General features: G+C 45.0%; 1 protein-coding gene across 20 annotated transcripts in view; it reads left to right on the forward strand.

Moving 5' to 3' along the window:
* Positions 1 to 25,351, forward strand: part of LOC128697224 (facilitated trehalose transporter Tret1) — a 42,670-nt gene that overhangs the window by 11,925 nt on the left and 5,394 nt on the right. For all 20 annotated transcript variants that reach the window (XR_011394565.1, XM_053788790.2, XM_053788806.2 and 17 more), the window contains exons 5-9: positions 2,286 to 2,407; positions 4,053 to 4,187; positions 5,330 to 5,515; positions 21,974 to 22,071; positions 23,651 to 23,986. Coding sequence is in view for 19 of the 20 variants with exons in the window: in XM_053788790.2 (XP_053644765.2) it covers positions 2,286 to 2,407; positions 4,053 to 4,187; positions 5,330 to 5,515; positions 21,974 to 22,071; positions 23,651 to 23,986 (877 nt within the window). In the remaining variant the exon portion in view is untranslated. The remainder of the gene's footprint in view (positions 1 to 2,285; positions 2,408 to 4,052; positions 4,188 to 5,329; positions 5,516 to 21,973; positions 22,072 to 23,650; positions 23,987 to 25,351) is intronic.

The following is a 25,351-nucleotide window of genomic DNA, read 5'->3' on the forward strand; positions in this document are numbered from 1 at the left end:
GTGAACAGGGGTAGCAGGTGTAAGGTGACTAACACCCAGGTACCTACTTACTGCTAGGTGAACATTGATAGTAGGTGTAAGGTGACTAACATCCAGGTACCTACTTACTGCTAGGTGAACAGTTCCAGCAGGTGTAAGGTGAGTCGTCCATATATATACACACGCACACAAACACACACACACACGCGCGCATACAGCCACAGAGTTGTTAGGAAGTGGAATAGTTTGGCAAGCGATGTAGTGGAGGCAGGAACCATACATAGTTTTAAGACGAGGTATGATAGAGTTCATGGAGCAGGGAGAGGGAGGACCCAGTAGCGGCCAGTGAAGAGGCGGGGCCAGGAGCTGAGTCTCGATCCCTGCAACCACAATTAGGTGAGCACACACACACACACACACACACACACAAGAGAAGAACTCGGCACAAGAGAAGAACTCGGCACAAGAGAACTCGGCACAAGAGAAGAACTCGGCACAAGAGAACTCGGCACAAGAGGAGAACTCGGCACAAGAGAAGAACTCGGCACAAGAGGACTCGGCACAAGAGGAGAACTCGGCACAAGAGAACTCGGCACAAGAGGAGAACACACTATCCCAGTACAAACCACAATCCCCACTTACAGCCCCCAACCCACACTATGCTGTAGAATACCACAGCACAATCACAGGTCCCCCACCCTCACAGACCCCCTAGAAGGTATGGTACACCAACGCTGATGGAATAATGAATTAATGGGAGGATTGGCACGAAAGAGTCAAAGAGGCATCACCGGACATCATAGCTCTCACAGAAACCAAGCTCACAGGAATGATAACAGATGCCATCTTTCCACTGGGATATCAGATCCCGAAGAAAGACAGAGGGAACAGAGGGGGTGGAGGAGTGGCACTGCTCATCAAAAACCGATGGGATTTTGATGAGCTGGAGAGAGGAGACAGAGGAGTAGCAAGAGACTACATGATAGGAACACTTCAGTCTGGAGGTCCCAAGGTGGTAATTGCAGTGATGTATAACCATCCACAGAACAGCAGGAGGCCAAAGCAGGAACATGTTGAGGACAATAGAGCGATGGCTGACACACTGGCTGAGGTGGCCAGAAGGGCTCATGCGAGTAGGACAAAGCTGCTGATTATGGGTGACTTCAATCACAAGGAAATTAACTGGGAGAACCTGGAACCACATGGGGGCCCCAAAAACGTGGAGGGCTAAGATGATGGAGATGGTACTGGGAAACCTCATGTACCAACACATAAGGGACACTACCAGAGAAAGAGGAGAGGACGAGACAGCAAGACTGGACCTAGTATTCACCCCGAGTAGTGCAGATATCGAGGACATTACATATGTAAGACCCCTCGGGGCCAGTGATCACATGGTTCGAATAAATAGTAGAGTTACAAGTGGAAAGGGAAGCAGGGAGGGCAGGACGAAGGAAGCCAAACTACAAAAGAGGGGACTATACAGGCATGAAGAATTTCCTGCACGGGGTTCAATGGGACAGAGAGCTGGAAGGGAAGTCAGTAAACGAGATGATGGAATGTGTGACAACGATATGCAAGGAACCTGAGGAGAGGTTTGTGCCGAAGGGTAACAAAAACAACGAGAAAGCCAGGATGAGCCCTTGGTTCACCCAAAGGTGTAGAGAGGCCAAAACCAAGTGAGCTAGAGAATGGAAGAAGTATAGAAAGCAAAGGACCCAGGAGAATAAGGAGAGCAGTCGTAGAGCCAGAAATGAGTATGCACAGGTAAGAAGGGAGGCCCAATAACAATACGAAAATGACTTACCAGCGAAAGTCAGATCTGAACTGAAGCTGTTGTACAGCCACATCATTATGAAAACAACAGTTAAGGGCCAGGTAATCAGACTGAGGAAGGAAGAAGGGGAGTTCTCACACCTCATGTACTGTATGTGCCATCTTTATATATATATATATATATATATATATATATATATATATATATATATATATATATATATATATATATATATATATATATATATATCGATAACAACACTGCGACTAGCCAAGGACTCGAACCCATGCTGCTTTGGCCTGCCTCATGTTGGGCGAAAACTCATGATGCCTTAATCCACTGGACCATACAATCCTTAAGAGTAGCACTTCCAGTTTAGCTGGATGGTGTACTTGCTGCCCACCATGAGGCAGGCCAAACCAGCATGGGTTCGAGTCCTTGGCTAGTCGCGGTGTTGTTATTGATCAATACCACTCGTTCGTGGGCACAAAAATATACATATAATTGATTCTTGTGTTTCTTGGTATAGATTCGTGTGTGGACTGGCCGTAGGGTCCCTGACCATCTCTGTTAATGCTTATGGAGTCGAGATGGCTGACTTGGATGTTCGAGGAGCAATGATCATGATTGTTAACATTGGCGTTAACTGCGGTAAGTTCCGAACTTAGGTTAGGTGCCCCGTAGCTGGGTTGGATTAGATTTTAGATTTAGATTTTACCACCGAAGTGGCTAGCTTATTGTGCACCCCATATCCATCCTGTGGACGGTAGCGCGAGAGCATATGGATAAACAAAAGGCCTAGGAACTAGGCCCCAAAGGGTTAACAGGAATACATATGGATTTATATCTACATATCTATAGTTCACTTATCTGTTACAAGCAAATTTAGGAAATTTGCTTAGTATATCTGGTATCTTATTTTCATTAATAAGATATATTGACATGTCACTTAGGTTATTATACTGTCTGTCTCTGTATTCCTCAATAAGTGGACAATTAAGCACATAGTGTTCAAGAGAGTGACCATATGCCTGATCACATAATTTACATTTAGTTTGATCATCATCTGTGTGTCTCCCAAACTGCCAGAAGTACTTGTAACCAAGCCTAAGCCTGGCCACTACAACATCAGTCAGTCTGTTCACATTGCACGTTGCTCCATAAACATACTTATCTACGTTCATGTTATCATAGTGGGTTATAGATCTACTCAGGCTTCTAACTGCATTCCTATAACAATCATTTTCATTATTTACTTCTCTCCTAATATTATTCCTAATGCTAGACACAGTTATACCAAAGTTATATTCTACATTCTCCTTCTCGATACTCTTCTTGGCTAACATATCAACTTTATCATGAAGGAGTAATCCAATGTGTGATGGGATCCATAGCAATTGTACATTAATTCCTTTGTCCCTAATTTTTGAGTATCTATACCTGGCTTCTCCAATGAGCATGTTGTTGGAGTCATTATATGAGCCAAGAGCCTTCAATGATGACATAGAATCAGTAATGATGATAGAGTCAAGCTCAGTGTCATAGGTTAGCTTTAGCGCCATTAGGATTGCAAACAATTCAGTTTGCAGTGTAGACGCCCAGTTGTTAATTCTTATGCCTAACTCAACAAATTTATTATCGTTCTTAACTAGGGAGGTGGCAACAAGAGCAGATGCAGCCCTGCCAGAAGACTCCTGTTTAGATCCATCAGTGTACATAACTTGTGATAACTTATTACTACCAGCTAGGTGAGAAATTTCTTCTTGAGCAGTTGCTCTAACAAGAGATTTAAGGAAGGGATTACTAGCAATGAGCTTCTTGGGAGGAACTTGTAGGTATGTGATATTAAATGAACACATCTTCCATGGAGGGGTGAAATGCTCTTGTTGCCTACAGTGATACAGTTCATGCAGGTTATAAAACTTAATGCAATTGCACGTTTTCACAATCCATTTAGATCTGTGTGTATTTACCTCTAGACACTTGGTAAGATTCACTGTGACAGTGTCTGGTTCGTTTCTCAACATTCTAATACCGAGTACAGTGTTAATTTCAACAATCCTATCACTGATACTAGAAATACCAAGCTCCTTCCTCATGTTAAGAACTTTTGTAGATCTGGGACAGCCAAGAATAATCCTGAGAGCTTCATTTTGCATTAACTCCAAGGGTCGGAGAGAACTTTCTTTAGCTAATATCAATAGGGTATCCTGGTGGGTAATTTATACATGATAACTGAACTTATATATACCCGTGTGTAAATATACTTACATGTATATATGTACGTGGTTGTCAGGTCAGGTTGTGACAGCACTGGTTGGCTACGACGCTAGGTACTACATAGTGGCTTTTGTTGATATGCTGGTGCCTCTCTTGTTTATCCTGGGCCTCACTTCCCTGCCTGAGAGTCCCTCACTACTCCTACTTAAAGGTATAGTATACAATGAGAGTAATTATGTTACCACTGCTGCTACTACTACCTGCTGTCTTTATTCACCTAGCAGGAAGTAGGTACCTGGGTGTTAGTTGACTGGTGTGTGTGGCATCCTGGGTGTTAGTGGACTGGTGTGGGTGGCATCCTGGGTGTTAATGGACTGGTGTGGGTGGCATTCTGGGTGTTAGTGGACTGGTGTGGGTGGCATCCTGGGTGTTAGTGGACTGGTGTGGGTGGCATTCTGGGTGTTAGTGGACTGGTGTGGGTGGCATTCTGGGTGTTAGTTGACTGGTGTGGGTGGCATTCTGGGCGTTAGTTGACTGGTGTGGGTGGCATTCTGGGTGTTAGTTGACGGGTGTGGGTGGCATCCTGGGGAACAAAATTAACCTAAGTTACCAGAAATGCTCTACATAACCAGGAACTTCCTATATAGTATGTCATTGTTGTCAGCTATGGTCTGTATAAGTTGTATCATGTACTGCTAGAAATAAACATTATTATTTCTACTATTATCACTTGGTAATGAACTATTTACATGTTTATTTCTGGTTACTGTCGTAATAAGTTTGTTAATCAGACATGAATTAGGTCACAAGAACATTCCAAAAAGATTGCCTTATATTTTAGCAATTTATTCTTGTAAAAGAAAGTTGAAGTGCTTATGTGTTTTTAATCTTATTAGTTCCTGCATTAAATTGTTTTCTTTAAAGCCGCAGTGCATAAAAGAAAACGTATTGTTGGATGTATTATAAGGTAGACGTAATTAATATTTAGCCCACAACACGGGATGAATTTAAGTTTCATTTTTTGACCGGTTGGTGAATTAATATTAATTTTTAAAGTAGTGGGGGGTAAGCCAGTGGAAGGCCTTTATCAGATGACAAAAGCTCCAGCTGTTGGTCATCATATGACTAAGACCCGTGTCAGGAAACACTTGTCCTGTTTCCTGACTAACCTTACCTAAATGTAGGGGACCTACATTTTTGGGGCCCTGAAGCTTGAACTGTTATGGGGCCCCTTCACAACCCCATTCTCATACAGTAGACCCCACCAAAACTTAAACAATTTGGACTAAAGTCGCCCAAATCTCAACCTTAACCTAACCTAATCTTGACCAATTTTATAACGGGACATTGCAGGCCGGGAAGAAGAGGCCAGAGCCGTTCTGGTCAACCTGAGAGGTCAACATGCAAACATTGATGCAGAACTGCAGAGTTACCGTGAAATGAACACGACAGGATCAACATGGAGGGGACTGCTCCACCCGGACATTATCAAGTCCATCCTTGTTACATCTGTACTCTTTATACTTATGTATTTTACGGGTAAGTTGGTGTGAAATTGTTAGCCAAGTAGTTTGATAATACACCCACAGCATACACGGTGTATATGCTGAGGTGTGGCTCGTGGCTCGGTTGGTAGCGCACTCAATTCACATACCGAGTGTCCGTGGTTCGGTCCCCAGTATGGGTGGGGACGTTGGACATGTTACCTTACACCTTTTGCCACTGTTCATCTAGCAGTAAGTAGGTACCTGGGTGTTAGTCACCTTATACATGCTGTCACTGTTCACCTAGCAGTAAGTAGGTACTTGGGTGTTAGTCACCTTACACTTGCTGTCACTGTTCACCTAGCAGTAAGTAGGTACCTGGGTGTTAGTCACCTTACACATGCTGTCACTTCACCTAGCAGTAAGTAGGTATCTAAATGTTAGTCACCTTACACCTGCTGCCACTGTTCTCCTAGCAGTAAATAGGTACGTAAGTGTTAGTTGACTGGTGTGGGTGGCATTCTGGGGGGACAAGATTTAAGGACCACCGTAGAAATAAGAGTCCTCGATGACACACTGACTTTCTTGGGTTATCCTGAGTGGCTAACCCTCCCAACCCCAGGTTATCCTGAGTGGCTAACCCTCCCAACCCCAGGTTATCCTGAGTGGCTAACCCTCCCTACCCCAAGTTATCCTGAGTGGCTAAATTATCATACATAACAGCACATAGATAACCTAGGATAGGTCCCCTCAAGGAAGGTTCCTTGATGCTGGTGAGGGGCTCTTGATCTAGGGAATTGGATCTGTGCTCCGGTTCCCTGAATTAATCCTGAATACTTTCCGCACCCCCCCCCCCCAGGCCTAGCATAATCCTATGGGTTTAGCGCTCCCCCTTGATTATAATAATAACCTATGATAACCCAAGAAAGACAATGACCCTCGTCTGGTAGATAAGCTTTAAATCCCATTAAACCCCATTAACCAACCAACCCATAGCGATCTTTCGTGTATAGTGAGAGTTTTATCAATCTATTGGTTAAGTCATAGCGTGTTTATCTTCCTATCTATCAGAGACATTCCTTATCAGATTTATCAACTGGAATAGATAAGCGGTATGTTTTAGAAAGCCTCTAAACAAGATATGATTTGGTGGTATTTTAAACCCGTGAGAGGATCAGGTTACTGATCTATTATCAGATGTTGGTACTCTCGTTGTTAGGCATCTGTCAAGTGTCCCCAGCCTGGTTGATCAGACCTGATCGGTATTGTATACCATTCCACAACTTGTCAGACACTACAACATCATGGAATCTTGGTTCAGAGGATATCTACAAGACCTTCTTCAAGGCTTCTACAACTAACCCATCCCAGTGGGTAGGACCTACTTCCACTGGGTTAGATTTTAGATTTTGCCACCGAAGTGGCTAGTTTATTGTGCACCCCATATCCATCCTGTGGATGGTAGCTCAAGAGCATATGGATACACAAAAGGCCCAGAAACTAGGTCCCAAAAGAACATAAGAACATAAGAAGTAACACTGCAACAGGCCTACTGACCCATGCGGAGCAGGTCCATGTCCCCCCCCCCGGATTAGACCAATGACCCACCTCCCGGATTATCCCAATGACCCACCCAGTTTGGTCATCTCCACTCAAGGATGGAGCACGGCACCAGATCCAGCAGCACAAGCTAGTCAGGTCCAACTCACACACACTCGTGTATTTATCTAACCTATTTTTAAAACTACACAAGGTTTTAGCCTCAATAACTGTACTCGGGAGTTTGTTCCACTCATCCACAACTCTATTGACTCTATTGACTTTGTCAATGGTCCAAGTCGGACCGAAACGTCGTCGTAAGCTTCTGTCTTTTATGTGCGGGTTATTTGTGTATCGTTCCAGTCACGGTATTGTGCCTTTTTGTTATTTATCTATTACCAAACCAGTACTTTCCTATATCCTTCCTGAATCTGAATTTTTCCAACTTGAAACCATTGCTGCGAGTCCTGTCTTGGCTGGAAATTTTCAGCACAATATTTACATCCCCTTTATTTATTCCTGTTTTCCATTTATACACCTTGATCATATCCCCCCTAATTCTACACCTTTCGAGAAAGTGCAGATTCAGGATTCAGGGTTAACAGGTGTTCATTTGAATTTATAGTTCACTTATCTGTTACAAGCAAATTTAGGAAATTTGCTTAGTATATCTGGTATCTTATTTTCATTAATAATCTTGACATGTCACATAGGTTATTATACTGTCTGTCTCTGTATTCCTCAATAAGTGGACAATTAAGCACATAGTGTTCAAGACAGTGACCATATGCCTGATCACATAATTTACATTTAGTTTGATCATCATCTGTGTGTCTCCCAAACTGCCAGAAGTACTTGTAACCAAGCCTAAGCCTGGCCACTACAACATCAGTCAGTACTTGTAACCAAGCCTAAGCCTGGCCACTACAACATCAGTCAGTACTTGTAACCAAGCCTAAGTCTGGCCACTACAACATCAGTCAGTACTTGTAACCAAGCCTAAGCCTGGCCACTACAACATCAGTCAGTACTTGTAACCAAGCCTAAGTCTGGCCACTACAACATCAGTCAGTACTTGTAACCATGCCTAAGCCTGGCCACTACAACATCAGTCAGTACTTGTAACCAAGCCTAAGTCTGGCCACTACAACATCAGTCAGTACTTGTAACCAAGCCTAAGTCTGGCCACTACAACATCAGTCAGTACTTGTAACCAAGCCTAAGTCTGGCCACTACAACATCAGTCAGTACTTGTAACCAAGCCTAAGTCTGGCCACTACAACATCAGTCAGTACTTGTAACCAAGCCTAAGTCTGGCCACTACAACATCAGTCAGTACTTGTAACCAAGCCTAAGTCTGGCCACTACAACATCAGTCAGTACTTGTAACCAAGCCTAAGTCTGGCCACTACAACATCAGTCAGTACTTGTAACCAAGCCTAAGCCTGGCCACTACAACATCAGTCAGTACTTGTAACCAAGCCTAAGCCTGGCCACTACAACATCAGTCAGTACTTGTAACCAAGCCTAAGCCTGACCACTACAATATCAGTCAGTACTTGTAACCAAGCCTAAGTCTGGCCACTACAACATCAGTCAGTACTTGTAACCATAAAAAACCATAAAAATCTTTGAAAGGGTCCTAAGAAGCAAGATCACCACCCATCTAGAAACCCATCAGTTTCACAACCCAGGGCAACATGGGTTTAGAACAGGTCGCTCCTGTCTGTCTCAACTATTGGATCACTACGACAAGGTCCTAAATGCACTAGAAGACAAAATGAATGCAGATGTAATATATACAGACTTTGCAAAAGCCTTCGACAAGTGTGACCATGGCGTAATAGCGCACAAAATGCGTGCTAAAGGAATAACAGGAAAAGTCGGTCGATGGATCTATAATTTCCTCACTAACAGAACACAGAGAGTAGTCGTCAACAAGGCACAGTACTCGCTCCCATCTTGTTCCTCATCCTCATATCCGACATAGACAAGGATGTCAGCCACAGCACCGTGTCTTCCTTTGCAGATGACACCCGAATCTGCATGACAGTGTCTTCCATTGCAGACACTGCAAGGCTCCAGGCGGACATCAACCAAATCTTTCAGTGGGCTGCAGAAAACAATATGAAGTTCAACGATGAGAAATTTCAGATATGGTAAACATGAGGAAATTAAATCTTCATCAGAGTACAAAACAAATTCTGGCCACAAAATAGAGCGAAACACCAACGTCAAAGACCTGGGAGTGATCATGTCGGAGGATCTCACCTTCAAGGATCATAACATTGTATCAATCGCATCTGCTAGAAAAATGACAGGATGGATAATGAGAACCTTCAAAACTAGGGAGGCCAAGCCCATGATGACACTCTTCAGGTCACTTGTTCTATCTAGGCTGGAGTATTGCTGCACACTAACAGCACCTTTCAAGGCAGGTGAAATTGCCGACCTAGAGAATGTACAGAGAACTTTCACGGCGCGCATAACGGAGATAAAACACCTCAATTACTGGGAGCGCTTGAGGTTCCTAAACCTGTATTCCCTGGAACGCAGGAGGGAGAGATACATGATTATATACACCTGGAAAATCCTAGAGGGACTAGTACCGAACTTGCACACGAAAATCACTCACTACGAAAGCAAAAGACTTGGCAGACGATGCAACATCCCCACAATGAAAAGCAGGGGTGTCACTAGCACGTTAAGAGACCATACAATAAGTGTCAGGGGCCCGAGACTGTTCAACTGCCTCCCAGCACACATAAGGGGAATTACCAACAGACCCCTGGCAGTCTTCAAGCTGGCACTGGACAAGCACCTAAAGTCAGTTCCTGATCAGCCGGGCTGTGGCTCGTACGTTGGTTTGCGTGCAGCCAGCAACAACAGCCTGGTTGATCAGGCTCTGATCCACCAGGAGGCCTGGTCACAGACCGGGCCGCGGGGGCGTTGACCCCCGGAGCTCTCTCCAGGTAAACTCCAGGTAAGCCTAAGTCTGGCCACTACAACATCAGTCAGTACTTGTAACCAAGCCTAAGCCTGGTCACTACAACATCAGTCAGTACTTGTAACCAAGCCTAAGCCTGGTCACTACAACATCAGTCAGTACTTGTAACCAAGCCTAAGCCTGGCCACTACAACATCAGTCAGTACTTGTAACCAAGCCTAAGCCTGGCCACTACAACATCAGTCAGTACTTGTAACCAAGCCTAAGCCTGGTCACTACAACATCAGTCAGTACTTGTAACCAAGCCTAAGCCTGGCCACTACATCATCAGTCAGTACTTGTAACCAAGCCTAAGTCTGGCCACTACAACATCAGTCAGTACTTGTAACCAAGCCTAAGCCTGGCCACTACACCATCAGTCAGTACTTGTAACCAAGCCTAAGCCTGGCCACTATAACATCAGTCAGTACTTGTAACCAAGCCTAAGCCTGGCCACTACATCAGTCAGTGCTTGTAACCAAGCCTAAGCCTGGCCACTACAACATCAGTCAGTACTTGTAACCAAGCCTAAGCCTGGCCACTACAACATCAGTCAGTACTTGTAACCAAGCCTAAGCCTGGCCACTACACCATCAGTCAGTACTTGTAACCAAGCCTAAGCCTGGCCACTACACCATCAGTCAGTACTTGTAACCAAGCCTAAGCCTGGCCACTACACCATCAGTCAATACTTGTAACCAAGCCTAAGCCTGGCCACTACACCATCAGTCAGTACTTGTAACCAAGCCTAAGCCTGGCCGCTACAACATCAGTCAGTACTTGTAACCAAGCCTAAGCCTGGCCACTACACCATCAGTCAGTACTTGTAACCAAGCCTAAGCCTGGCCACTACAACATCAGTCAGTACTTGTAACCAAGCCTAAGTCTGGCCACTACAACATCAGTCAGTACTTGTAACCAAGCCTAAGCCTGGCCACTACAACATGTCAGTACTTGTAACCAAGCCTAAGCCTGGCCACTACAACATCAGTCAGTACTTGTAACCAAGCCTAAGTCTGGCCACTACAACATCAGTCAGTACTTGTAACCAAGCCTAAGCCTGGCCACTACAACATCAGTCAGTACTTGTAACCAAGCCTAAGTCTGGCCACTACAACATCAGTCAGTACTTGTAACCAAGCCTAAGCCTGGCCACTACAACATGTCAGTACTTGTAACCAAGCCTAAGCCTGGCCACTACAACATCAGTCAGTACTTGTAACCAAGCCTAAGTCTGGCCACTACAACATCAGTCAGTACTTGTAACCAAGCCTAAGCCTGGCCGCTACAACATCAGTCAGTACTTGTAACCAAGCCTAAGCCTGGCCACTACACCATCAGTCAGTACTTGTAACCAAGCCTAAGCCTGGCCGCTACAACATCAGTCAGTACTTGTAACCAAGCCTAAGCCTGGCCACTACACCATCAGTCAGTACTTGTAACCAAGCCTAAGCCTGGCCACTACAACATCAGTCAGTACTTGTAACCAAGCCTAAGTCTGGCCACTACAACATCAGTCAGTACTTGTAACCAAGCCTAAGCCTGGCCACTACAACATGTCAGTACTTGTAACCAAGCCTAAGCCTGGCCACTACAACATCAGTCAGTACTTGTAACCAAGCCTAAGTCTGGCCACTACAACATCAGTCAGTACTTGTAACCAAGCCTAAGCCTGGCCACTACAACATCAGTCAGTACTTGTAACCAAGCCTAAGTCTGGCCACTACAACATCAGTCAGTACTTGTAACCAAGCCTAAGCCTGGCCACTACAACATGTCAGTACTTGTAACCAAGCCTAAGCCTGGCCACTACAACATCAGTCAGTACTTGTAACCAAGCCTAAGTCTGGCCACTACAACATCAGTCAGTACTTGTAACCAAGCCTAAGCCTGGCCACTACAACATCAGTCAGTACTTGTAACCAAGCCTAAGTCTGGCCACTACAACATCAGTCAGTACTTGTAACCAAGCCTAAGCCTGGCCACAACAACATCAGTCAGTACTTGTAACCAAGCCTAAGTCTGGCCACTACACCATCAGTCAGTACTTGTAACCAAGCCTAAGTCTGGCCACTACAACATCAGTCAGTACTTGTAACCAAGCCTAAGTCTGGCCACTACACCATCAGTCAGTACTTGTAACCAAGCCTAAGCCTGGCCACTACACCATCAGTGTTCACATTGCAAGTTGCTCCATAAACATACTTATCTACGTTCATGTTATCATAGTGGGTTATAGATTCCACTGGGGAATTCCGCCTACCAGTGACTATGCCCTCGTCTGCTACACGTCCCTATCCACTGACGCCTATATAAACGCCAGTCTCCTAGCCTGTGCTCCAGAAGACACGATTCTGCTTCTGACTCTCGCCACGGCAGGTCATAGCAGTTCTCCTTACTTGTTCAGTCTCCCTACGATCCCCGTTGGGGAGGGGAACCTCTTCCATCTCCACGATGTCTCATCGTGTGAGAATTAAGCCCAAGTCTGCTGTCGTTGACGACACCACGAAGCTCGAGCTTGCAACCTCACTCAACACTTGTCTTCACGCCAAATTCTGCAAGATTACTTCACTGAAAGAAGCCTTCATCGTCACCTTTCTCGATGATGCTGAAGCTGACAAAGTACTTACACCTACAGCCATGAAGACATTAGAAGACCGTGGTTTTACCATCTCCACGTCACCATACATGCGTGCAAAACGCTCTGTGTTCATGAAACGCCTTGACAGGCTATTCACGAACATGTCTATCGAGGAAATTACGTCATCACTTGAAGACTTCAACACTTGGACCAAGATTGACTTTGTTGTAAAGATCCCCAATGCTTCCTCGATGCTCAAGGTCACGTTTCTGGACGTTACCATGGCGGCCATAGCACTGTCTGATGGCCTGGCCATCTCTTACTACTACATCAACCCTCGACAGATTGAGCCTGAACGATTCACTTACATAACACCTTGTTGGACATGTTACTCGTACAGTCACTCTACTGCCGACTGCCACGTGAAGAATAAGAAGATATGTTCCACCTGTGGGTCTGCAGATCACGACTTTCGTTCCTGCACTTCCACTGCTGCTCCCACTTGCATCAACTGTAAGAGTGACCACCATACTCTTGCAGCCAAATGTCCAGTACGCAACGATATCCTCTCTAAGAAACTGAAAGATGAAACTAAGAAGTCTACAGGAAACTCTCCTACTTATGCTGCTATAGCTAAGCTTCAGACGACCACCAAGATTCTACAAGCCACTCAGCAACCTCCACCACTCACAGCCTCTCCTCTACCAGGCGATATTTCCACAAAATTCTACTACTGCCTGATGTATTCACACATGCAAAATACAGCTAACCCGGGTTGTTTTAATACAACTATGAATGATATTCTTGCCCTCAACAATCTGCCATCATTCACCTTTCCAGCTAGTCCTGCTTCAGCTGATGTTTTGAAGATTATCCCAAAAATCGTCAGTTTCGAGGCACCAGATGACTTGCAAGATTTGATTTCTGCACAAGCCACCTGCTCTACTTCGCAATCCACCAATGAGAGACCACCACCTCCTCCAGCCACCGCCACTGCCAAGAACCAATCAGAGCCCTCAATGCCTCCACCGTCCTCCACCAATGAGAAACCGCCTCCAACGCCAGCCACCACATCCATCAAGACATGAGCAGCGTCCTCGTCTTCCAACCCCAACAAAACTGACCAATCATCGACTTCACTTGTCGCTCACTCTAAGGATAAACAACACTATAATACGATACGTGGAGTCTCTTTCTTCACTATTCCTGAGTATCCTAAAGAAATGGATGCAAAGACATTGATCCCCTTCCTCCAGAACGACGAAGTCAAGTTCATCTGTAGACCATCACGTCCTCTCTTCCTTAGAGAAGTCATCAGTCTCCTTAATGCTCCAGAGATCGACCCAGACCAATACCGATGTTCCAGACTCTTTCTAATGGGACAGTAGCCTAACACACCTCAAGCTGACCACCACCAATACAACTCATCCTGCTTGCTGCCTTCTGACACTCCCAGCTCCTACTGCTGCCTTCACCATCCTCTCCTAGTGAGCCAAGTACCGACATCATTCAAGGGTCTCCATCAACGCCTCCAGTACTTCTGTACCACATGTCCCAAAGTGGTTGGGCCACTTGTCTTGATTCCTCCTCTTCCCCTCCTTCTCATTCTTTTCCAGTTATTTCCATCCTTCCTTATCCTTCTTCCTTCCCATCTCACGACACCTCTCGTCGTCTTATTCGATTCGATTCGATGCTCCAGAACCTCCACGACCACGGTGCTCTCAACACAAGCTCCAAGGCTGAGGGACTGATTACCTCATCTTTTGTATGTAGTTCTACTGTCTTCTAAGTCCTGGAATCTGTATTGATAAAGCCACTGGATGGCGAAACGTCTACAATAAAGATATCCAGAAGTGGAGTGGCTTTCATTAGTTTCTTTTTCTTGAAATACCAGACGTTACTGTGAATTTCATATAACCTGTAGTTACCAGCGGTCGCAATATACACAACGAGAAGCAATTATTACTACAGAAAAAGCGCCCTTCCTCCAAAATTTGCACCAGTCAACTATAGTGATAATATAGCATTTATTGTGGTGGAGACAGAAAAAAAAAATAGAGAAGCTAGATACAGCGATTGATAAACAAAGGTGGAGGCTCGACCGTTCGTCATTGTAGGAGTGCCAGCAGTCACCGGCTCTTCAACATGCAAGTTATACTTTTGTATCAATCAAATCACATATTACTCGGGTAGATAATTTCCAGTAGATCCTTCATGTGTTAGCTCAAATCACCGACCAGTATGGTTTAAATAAGTGACCCACTGATCAGATCAGATAGACTGGTCCGAACCCTTGACTGGTCCGAACCCTTGACTGGTCCGAACCCTTGACTGGTCCGAACCCTGGACTGGTTTCAAACGGTTTCGTTGTGCACCACCTAGCAGGTTATTAATAGAATATTCAAGAGGTTGCTAGTAGAATTGCAGTAAATCAACCATTCAAATCATTATGAAGCTGTGTGTAGTCTGTGGTCAGTCAAACAAACGGGCTTCCACATGCATAAATTGTCATTTCTGTGGAAATTGGTGTCACGCCCCTTGTGCAGATATCCAAGAACTAGCTACAAGCAGTATTAAAACAGGGAAGTGTTTTTGGGTATGCCCAAATGAGATAAATCTGTGGACTAAAATCACAAGGGTATTAAAAGAGGTCAACATCAAAGCTGCTTTCATAGAAAACCTGGAAGCTTTCTACAACAGATGGGAACATAAAAAGTCCGGGCTGAATGGTACTGCCCTTGATACTGGCCATGTAGTCAGAAACTGTAAGGCTGGAGATGATGTCCTGGTAGTCAGTAAATGGGGGGCTGATAGTGCTGTCCTGGGAGACAGTAATGGGGAAGCTGGAGGTGCTGTCCTGGGAGACAGTAATGGTGAAGCTGGAGGTGCTGTCCTGGGAGACAGTAATGGTGAAGCTGGAGATGCTGTCCTGGGAGACAGTAATGGGGAAGCTGGAGATGCTGTCCTGGGAGACAGTAATGGTGAAGCTGGAGATTTTGTCCAGGTAGTCGGGAATTATACGCAGGAAGGAATACATATGAATGACCGCATAGGGGACAGGAGCCATAGTAGGGAAACAAGTGTAGTCAAAGATAAGATAAAACCAATATTGCAAACTAGAAATACCGCAGGAAATAGCAAACAAGAGGACTCCACTAGCAATAGTGAGGATATATTACCAAAAACAAATGGTGGGAGCTCCATTGTTGGTGCTAGGGAGGATAGAAGTAAGACAGGGAAACATGCACCAACAGGGAATACAGTCACAGAAACCCAAGGCAAACGGAAACCAAGCCTGTGCACATACTATGCACTCGGTATCTGCTGGCATGGGAAATCTGGAAAAACAGATGGGACGTGCAACTATGACCACCCTAGGAAATGCCATGCCCATATGACAACAGGAAAATGCAAACTCCCTTCCTGTAAGCTTTTTCACCCTGAACTGTGTACCTCTTCAGTACAGGAAAGACTGTGCTATAACTTAAATTGCCAGGCATACCATCTAAAGGGGACAAAAAGATACAAAACATCCAGGCCATGGGAAAACCTGGGTAGCCACAGCCACTCAAGAGGGAGAGGTTTTTTAGTGCCAGGAAGGAAAAAAAACTGGCAGGAAATGGCAGAAATCGTACACCAAATCCAGTCATTCCTGGAGTGGAACCACAGTCGATGGCCTCCACTCCAAACCAACAGATACAGATACTAATGCCGGAAAAAAAATCCCCCCCCAGTACCAACAATACCACCAGTCCGATAACATTCTTCTTTGCAAATATACAGGGTCTAAAGCCAGCAACAAACAACAAAATACCTTTCATCCGTGGACTGCTTGCAGAGGCAAAGGCAATGTTCGCGGCTTTCACTGAGACCCACATAAAGGATCACTTGGACAACGAAATATGGATCCCAGGTTACAACCTATACAGATGTGACAGAGTGAACAGGCAAAAGGGGGGGGTTGGCCTGTACATTGCAGAGTCACTTGTTTGCACAGAACTGCTAAATGCCTCAAATGATGTAGTGGAAGTTTTAGCAGTAAAGGTCGAGAACCAAAACCTAGTCATTGTGATAGTCTACAAGCCTCCGGATGCAACATCCCAGCAATTCCAGGAACAGCTGTTAAAAATTGACCACTGTCTGGAAAACCTTCCAGCTCCTGCACCCAACATCTTGCTCCTGGGGGATTTCAACTTAAGGCACCTAAAATGGAGGAATATAGCAAATAATATTGTTGCAGTAATAACACCAGGAGGCAGCTCTGATGAAAACTCACACTCACGCGAGCTTTTAAATCTCTGCACAAAATTCAATTTAAACCAGCAAATAATAGAGCCTACTAGACTGGAGAATACACTAGACCTCATCTTCACTAACAATGATGATCTGATAAGAAATATCACCATATCAAAAACAATATACTCAGATCACAACATAATTGAGGTTCAGTCATGTATGCGCGGAGCCCCAGACCGACATAATGAGATTAGTCACGAGGGAGCATTCACCAAATTCAACTTCAATAACAAAAACATAAAGTGGGACCAAGTAAACCAAGTCCTAACCGATATAAGCTGGGAAGATATACTAAGCAACACAGACCCCAACTTATGCCTAGAACAGATTAACTCGGTAGCACTCGATGTATGCACAAGGCTTATTCCTCTAAGAAAAAGGAGGAGTAGATGTAAAACAGAAAGAGACAGGCGCTCCCTTTACAGGCAACGGAAAAGAATAACAGAGCGGCTAAAAGAGGTCAATATATCTGAAATGCGTAGGGAGACACTGGTCAGAGAAATAGCAAGCATCGAACTTAAGCTAAAAGAATCCTTTAGGAGTCAGGAATCGCGGGAAGAACTAAAAGCCATAAATGAAATCGAAAGAAACCCAAAGTATTTCTTCTCCTATGCCAAATCAAAATCGAGAACAACGTCCAGTATTGGGCCCCTACTTAAACAAGATGGGTCCTACACAGATGACAACAAGGAAATGAGTGAGCTACTCAAGTCCCAATATGACTCAGTTTTTAGCAAGCCGCTAACCAGACTGAGAGTCGAAGATCAAAATGAATTTTTTATGAGAGAGCCACAAAATTTGATTAACACAAGCCTATCCGATGTTATCCTGACGCCAAATGACTTCGAACAGGCGATAAATGACATGCCCATGCACTCTGCCCCAGGGCCAGACTCATGGAACTCTGTGTTCATCAAGAACTGCAAGAAGCCCCTATCACGAGCCTTTTCCATCCTATGGAGAGGGAGCATGGACACGGGGGTCGTCCCACAGTTACTAAAAACAACAGACATAGCCCCACTCCACAAAGGGGGCAGTAAAGCAACAGCAAAGAACTACAGACCAATAGCACTAACATCCCATATCATAAAAATCTTTGAAAGGGTCCTAAGAAGCAAGATCACCACCCATCTAGAAACCCATCAGTTACACAACCCAGGGCAACATGGGTTTAGAACAGGTCGCTCCTGTCTGTCTCAACTATTGGACCACTACGACAAGGTCCTAAATGCACTAGAAGACAAAAAGAATGCAGATGTAATATATACAGACTTTGCAAAAGCCTTCGACAAGTGTGACCATGGCGTAATAGCGCACAAAATGCGTGCTAAAGGAATAACAGGAAAAGTCGGTCGATGGATCTATAATTTCCTCACTAACAGAACACAGAGAGTAGTCGTCAACAGAGTAAAGTCCGAGGCAGCTACGGTGAAAAGCTCTGTTCCACAAGGCACAGTACTCGCTCCCATCTTGTTCCTCATCCTTATATCCGACATAGACAAGGATGTCAGCCACAGCACCATGTCTTCCTTTGCAGATGACACCCGAATCTGCATGACAGTGTCTTCCATTGCAGACACTGCAAAGCTCCAGGCAGACATCAACCAAATCTTTCAGTGGGCTGCAGAAAACAATATGAAGTTCAACGATGAGAAATTTCAATTACTCAGATATGGTAAACATGAGGAAATTAAATCTTCATCAGAGTACAAAACAAATTCTGGCCACAAAATAGAGCGAAACACCAACGTCAAAGACCTGGGAGTGATCATGTCGGAGGATCTCACCTTCAAGGACCATAACACTGTATCAATCACATCTGCTAGAAAAATGACAGGATGGATAATGAGAACCTTCAAAACTAGGGAGGCCAAGCCCATGATGACACTCTTCAGGTCACTTGTTCTATCTAGGCTGGAATATTGCTGCACACTAACAGCACCTTTCAAGGCAGGTGAAATTGCCGACCTAGAAAATGTACAGAGAACTTTCACGGCGCGCATAACGGAGATAAAACACCTCAATTATTGGGAGCGCTTGAGGTTCCTAAACCTGTATTCCCTGGAACGCAGGAGGGAGAGATACATGATTATATACACCTGGAAAATCCTAGAGGGACTAGTACCGAACTTGCACACGAAAATCACCCACTACGAAAGCAAAAGACTTGGCAGACGATGCACCATCCCCCCAATGAAAAGCAGGGGTGTCACTAGCACGTTAAGAGACCATACAATAAGTGTCAGGGGCCCGAGACTGTTCAACTGCCTCCCAGCACACATAAGGGGGATTACCAACAGACCCCTGGCAGTCTTCAAGCTGGCACTGGACAAGCACCTAAAGTCAGTTCCGGATCAGCCGGGCTGTGGCTCGTATGTTGGTTTGCGTGCAGCCAGCAGCAACAGCCTGGTTGATCAGGCTCTGATCCACCAGGAGGCCTGGTCTCAGACCGGGCCGCGGGGGCGTTGACCCCCGGAACTCTCTCCAGGTAAACTCCAGACAAGGAGCAAACAAACCATACCACGGGCGGGGTTCGAACCGCGATTAGGGAGTCTCAAAACTCCAGACCGTCACTTCAGACAAGAAGTCATTCACATGATAGGCTGAAGCTCTTCAAAAGAAATGGTATTGACTAATTATTACATTATAATATATTAAAATTAGACTAGAGTTTGTCACCGAAGTGGCTAGTTTATTGTGCGCCCCATATCGATCCTGTGGACGGTAGCACAAGAGTATATGTATACACAGAAGGCCCAGGAACTAGGCCCCAAAAGAGTTAACAGGTGTACATTTGGATTTATATCATATTAAGTGTGACCAAATCCGGACAAAAGTTACAAGTCCCGGTGGTCTGGTGGCTAAAGCTCCCGCTTCACACACGGAGGGCCCGGGTTCGATTCCCGGCGGGTGGAAACATTTCAACACGTTTCCTTACACCTGTTGTCCTGTTCACCTAGCAGCAAATATGTACCTGGGTGTTAGTGGACTGGTGTGGGTGGCATCCTGGGGGACAAGATTAAGGACCACAATGGAAATAAGTTAGACAGTCCTCGATGACGCACTGACTTTCTTGGGTTATCCTGGGTGGCTAACCCTCCGGGGTTAAAAATCCGAACGAAATCTTATCTTAAGAGTATAACTCTAGTCTCTATTAAGAAAAAACTAAACATGAAATAACTAATTGAGAAGTTAGTTTAATATGTTTATTATGCACCCCATACCTATCCTGTGGGAGGCAGTCAAAAGATTACAAAGGTACATAATGGGTCCAGGGACTGGACTCCAAAGTTATGAAAGCTGAACTAGTTACAAAGGTAATGAACTCCAGGTAGATCTGGTCAATTGAGAATAGAAGCCAAGTGACGTTGTTAGTTTCTACCCTCACACTGCTGTTTCAGGCTACAAGTGTAGTATGTATATTATCCTGCTTGTGAAAATTTGTGTGGACTGCCTCCAAGTGAGTCGCCTACCCTGGCAAACTCTGTTGACACCGAGCTCTGAGGTGGGTACCTCAGCCTCACAAGTGGCTTATAGGACAGATTTTCACAAATGATTGATGTTGCAAGAAACTCGCCTGCATGCACGTATAAAGGACTAACTTACTTGGTGTTGCAGCATATATCCTGATCTTCAACTTCCCTAAGCTTAGCCTTAGCCCCTCTGGACTTTCCCTCAGAAACCACGTGCAACCGGGAGCCTTAATTCCTGCAATATTCAATCGTAATTAGTGTCCTGCCTGCACCTCAGAAATTCCTATATCCAAGAGGGTATGTATCCCCTAGTATAACTATGCAGACAAGGACACTAGCTTCCAGACTGCCTTGAGACACTGGTACTTACTGGGCATGCTCTGCCTGTTGCACACCGGACCCACAGATAAAACTCAACTCACAATCTCCCCAGACACTGGCCAGAAATCTACGAGAAATAGTGGAGGTCTTGTCTTACTGTATGGGCCTGACGGAGGAGGTCATCTACGGTACATCGAGGTGCCTGTACCAGATTTCCCCAGGTCTCAAATGTGAAGACACGTGGGGGGCCGACTGCTGATCACGGCACGTCTTGTCCAGTTGGTGTCTGTCTTAAGAAGAATGAGCTGGTCCCTCTTCCAGACCCTCGTCTCTTCATTCAAACTAGGGCTGCCAATTCTCCCTAGCTAACTTATCCTAGTGTTTGCCTACATTATCGGCCTATTACTACCTATGTTAAGGTCTTAGGTCATGATTGTTCATGATTGCAGCCATGTATAAACGTAAGTAACCATTCTTACAGTATTCATTACCTTTGTAACTTGTGAGTTCATTACCTTTGTAACTTGTGAGTTCATTACCTTGTACCTAGTTCAGCCATCAAAACTTTGGAGCCCGGTCCCTGGACCCATTGTGTACCTCTGTAATCTGTAAATACCTTTGTAACTTGTAATGATTGTGACTAGACCTACCTGGAGTTCATTACCTTTGTAAATTGTGAGTTCATTACCTTTGTAAATTGTGAGTTCATTGCCTCTGTGGCTTGCTCAGCTATCAAAACTTTGAGGCCCAGTCCCTGGACCCATTATGTACCTCTGTAATCTTTTGACTACCGCCCACAGGATGGGTATGGGGTGCATAATAAACATATTAAATTAATTAATTACATTATTATTATCTACAGTTGTCTCAATAATCCTAATATTAGTGTACTACCAGTAAAACTACCTACTCCTTCCCTGAAGAGTAAATCTATAAATTAAATAACCTTACCAACAATCCATGCCAACGAGAGAGAATGCTATTTGTTTGGGTGGGGTATAAGGGCCATCCAGCTCAGCCGTCCCGTACGGCCATGCTGGATCTGTCCTGTGGAACTTTAGGGACCAAATAAATTTCCACACTGCTGTTACAGGTTACAAGTGTAGTATGTATATTATCCTGCTGTTACAGGTTACAAGTGTAGTATGTATATTATCCTGCTGTTACAGGTTACAAGTGTAGTATATTATCCTGCTGTTACAGGTTACAAGTGTAATATGTATAGTATCCTGCTGTTACAGGTTACAAGTGTAGTATGTATATTATCCTGCTGTTACAGGTTACAAGTGTAATATGTATATTATCCTGCTGTTACAGGTTACATGGTCATCAATGCTAACGCTTCAAGGATATTCGCGGACTCTGGATCCACCATAGATGAGAAATTATGTACCATTATCATCCTTCTGGTCCAGGTCAGTTGATAAATTATGTATCATTATCATCTTTCTGGTCCAGGTTAGTTGGTAAATTATGTATCATTACTGGTCCAGGTCAATTAGTAAATTATGTACCATTACTGGTCCAGGTCAGTTAGTAAATTATGTACCATTACTGGTCCAGGTCAGTTAGTAAATTATGCACCATTACTGGTCCAGGTCAGTTAGTAAATTATGTACCATTACTGGTCCAGGTCAGTTAGTAAATTATGTACCATTACTGGTCCAGGTCAGTTAGTAAATTATGCACCATTACTGGTCCAGGTCAGTTAGTAAATTATGTACCATTATTATGCTTCTGGTCCAGGTCAGTTGGTAAATTACGACCTGTTATCAACAACGGCAGGAGTGCACTGTGCAGTATGGTAATGGTAGCATGGTAACCGTCTTGTACATGTATGGTACCCAATGACGACAAAATGAAGAATTAGACATATTTACCTGGAGTTTACCTGGAGTTTACCTGGAGAGAGTTCCGGGGGTCAACGCCTCCGCGGCCCGGTCTGTGACCAGGCCTCCTGGTGGATCAGGGCCTGATCAACCAGGCTGTTGCTGCTGGCTGCATGCAAACCAACGTACGAGCCACAGCCCGGCTGGTCAGGAACCGACTTTAGGTGCTTGTCCAGTGCCAGCTTGAAGACTGCCAGGGGTCTGTTGGTAATCCCCCTTATGTATGCTGGGAGGCAGTTGAACAGTCTCGGGCCCCTGACACTTATTGTATGGTCTCTTAACGTGCTAGGGACACCCCTGCTTTTCATTGGGGGATGTTGCATCGTCTGCCAAGTCTTTTGCTTTCGTAGTGAGTGATTTTCGTGTGCAAGTTCGGTACTAGTCCCTCTAGGATTTTCCAGGTGTATATAATCATGTATCTCTCCCTCCTGCGTTCCAGGGAATACAGGTTTAGGAACCTCAAGCGCTCCCAGTAATTGAGGTGTTTTATCTCCGTTATGCGCGCCGTGAAGGTTCTCTGTACATTTTCTAGGTCAGCAGTTTCACCTGCCTTGAAAGGTGCTGTTAGTGTGCAGCAATATTCCAGCCTAGATAGAACAAGTGACCTGAAGAGTGTCAATTTCACCTGCCTTGAAAGGTGGTGTCTACAATAAAGACACCCAAATGCTGCACATGTGTCTAATTTCTCATTATAAGGCTTGGTGACAGTGTAGACACAGACATCAGATGTCTGACCTGTGGGGCCCAGATGCCTGGGTATATCCTAGAGAGGGTATCGGGGGTCAACGCCCCCGCAGCCTAGTCCATGACCAGGCCTCATGGTGGATCAGTGCCTGATCTACCTGGCTGTTACTGCCAACATACGAACCACAGCCTGGCTGAAGTTAAATACATACGACAGTGTTTACATTATATTTTGCTAAACATAAAATGGCGTATCCAGGTGAAAGTTGTTTTCTATTCTGGAGACGAATAATGAAACAAAAAAATATATATAGTCTAGCTCTGAAGGACCTTCATGAATTTAGCCCATTTTTTATGATTAATAGTAAAAAAACAGTTTTATTGAGTGGTAAAAGAGTGTAATAATGTGTAACGTTGGCAGGTGTGTGGCGGCGCCTCCAGTTTCTTTCTCCTGGACAGAATAGGCCGCAAGAAAACTCTCATTATATCTTTCTGTATCATGTGCATCTCACTTACTACACTCGCCATTTATGAAGGAGTGATTCAGGACTCTGCAGGAGATGTGACGGACGCCGTAACGTATGCTACAGGAGGCTACCTGGAGGAGGGTGGACTGGAGGAGGGAAATACTTCCAGGCCATACGGGTGGATACCTCTGGTGTGTCTGATGGTTTCTCAGGCAGGGGTGGCCATGGGAGTGAACCCCATACCGTATATTCTCAGTAATGAGTATTTCCCCACCTGGATACGTGCCCAGGTGAGTAATTTCCGAATTAATACATTTTTTAACAAATTTCCCGTCTCCCACCGAGGTAGGGTGACCTGAAAATGAAGAAGCACTTTCACCATCACTCCATCAATGTCTTGTCAGAGGTGTGCCGACATTAGAGTTCAGCTGCTCCTCTAAACTGCAACTTCCCTTCTTCAGAGTACAGGCACTGTACTTCCAGGACTCAAGTCCGGCTAACAGGTTTCCCTGAACACCTCCATGTTACACTCCAACAGCACGTCAAGTTATAAAAACCACTTGCCTCCACTTACCTCTAACACACACACTAATAATATACAAAGCTGACAAGTATATGAGACATGTAAACTGTATACAAATAGCACTGGTTGGCGACATGTCTCACAAAGCAGGTACCAAGTATTGCACATGTCTTATTCATGTCATTCTTGGTATTGTGAGGCTGCTTGCTGCTGGCAGCTTCTGTCAGGAAAAGTCTTGAAGACATTCAGGGGTCTTGAAGACATCCAGGGGTCTTGAAGACATCCAGGGGTCTTGAAGACATCCAGGGGTCTTAAAGACAACCAGGGATCTTGAAGACAACCAGGGATCTTGAAGACAGCCAGGGGTCTTGAAGACAGCCAGGGGTCTTGAAGACAACCAGGGGTCTTGAAGGCAACTAGGGGTCTTGAAGACAACCAAGGGTCTTGAAGACAGCCAGGGGTCTTGAAGACAACCAGGGGTCTTGAAGACAACCAGGGGTCTTGAAGACAACCAGGGGTCTTGATGACATCCAAGGGTCTTGAAGACAACCAGGGGTCATGAAGACAACCAGGGGTCTTGAAGACAACCAGGGGTCTTGAAGGCAACCAGGGATCTTGAAGACATCCAGGGGTCTTGAAGACAACCAGGAATCTTGAAGACATCCAGGGGTCTTGAAGACATCCAGGGGTCTTGAAGACATCCAGGGGTCTTGAAGACAACCAGGGGTCTTGAAGACAACCAGGGATCTTGAAGACAACCAAGAGTCTTGAAGACATCCAGGGATCTTGAAGACAATCAGGGATCTTCAAGACATCCAGGGGTCTTGAAGACAACCAGGGGTCTTGAAGACATCCAGGGATCTTGAAGACAACCAGGGGTCTTGAAGACAACCAGGGGTCTTGAAGACAACCAGGGGCCTTGAAGACAACCAGGGGTCTTGAAGACAGCCAGGGGTCTTGAAGACAACCAGGGATCTTGAAGACATCCAGGGGTCTTGAAGACATCCAGGGGTCTTGAAGACAACCAGGGGTCTTGAAGACAGCCAGGGGTCTTGAAGACAACCAGGGATCTTGAAGACAACTAGGGATCTTGGAGACAACCAGGGGTCTTGACGACAACCAGGGGTCTTGA

Source organism: Cherax quadricarinatus, chromosome 89 (assembly GCF_038502225.1).
Source record: "Cherax quadricarinatus isolate ZL_2023a chromosome 89, ASM3850222v1, whole genome shotgun sequence".
NCBI lineage: Eukaryota > Metazoa > Arthropoda > Malacostraca > Decapoda > Parastacidae > Cherax > Cherax quadricarinatus.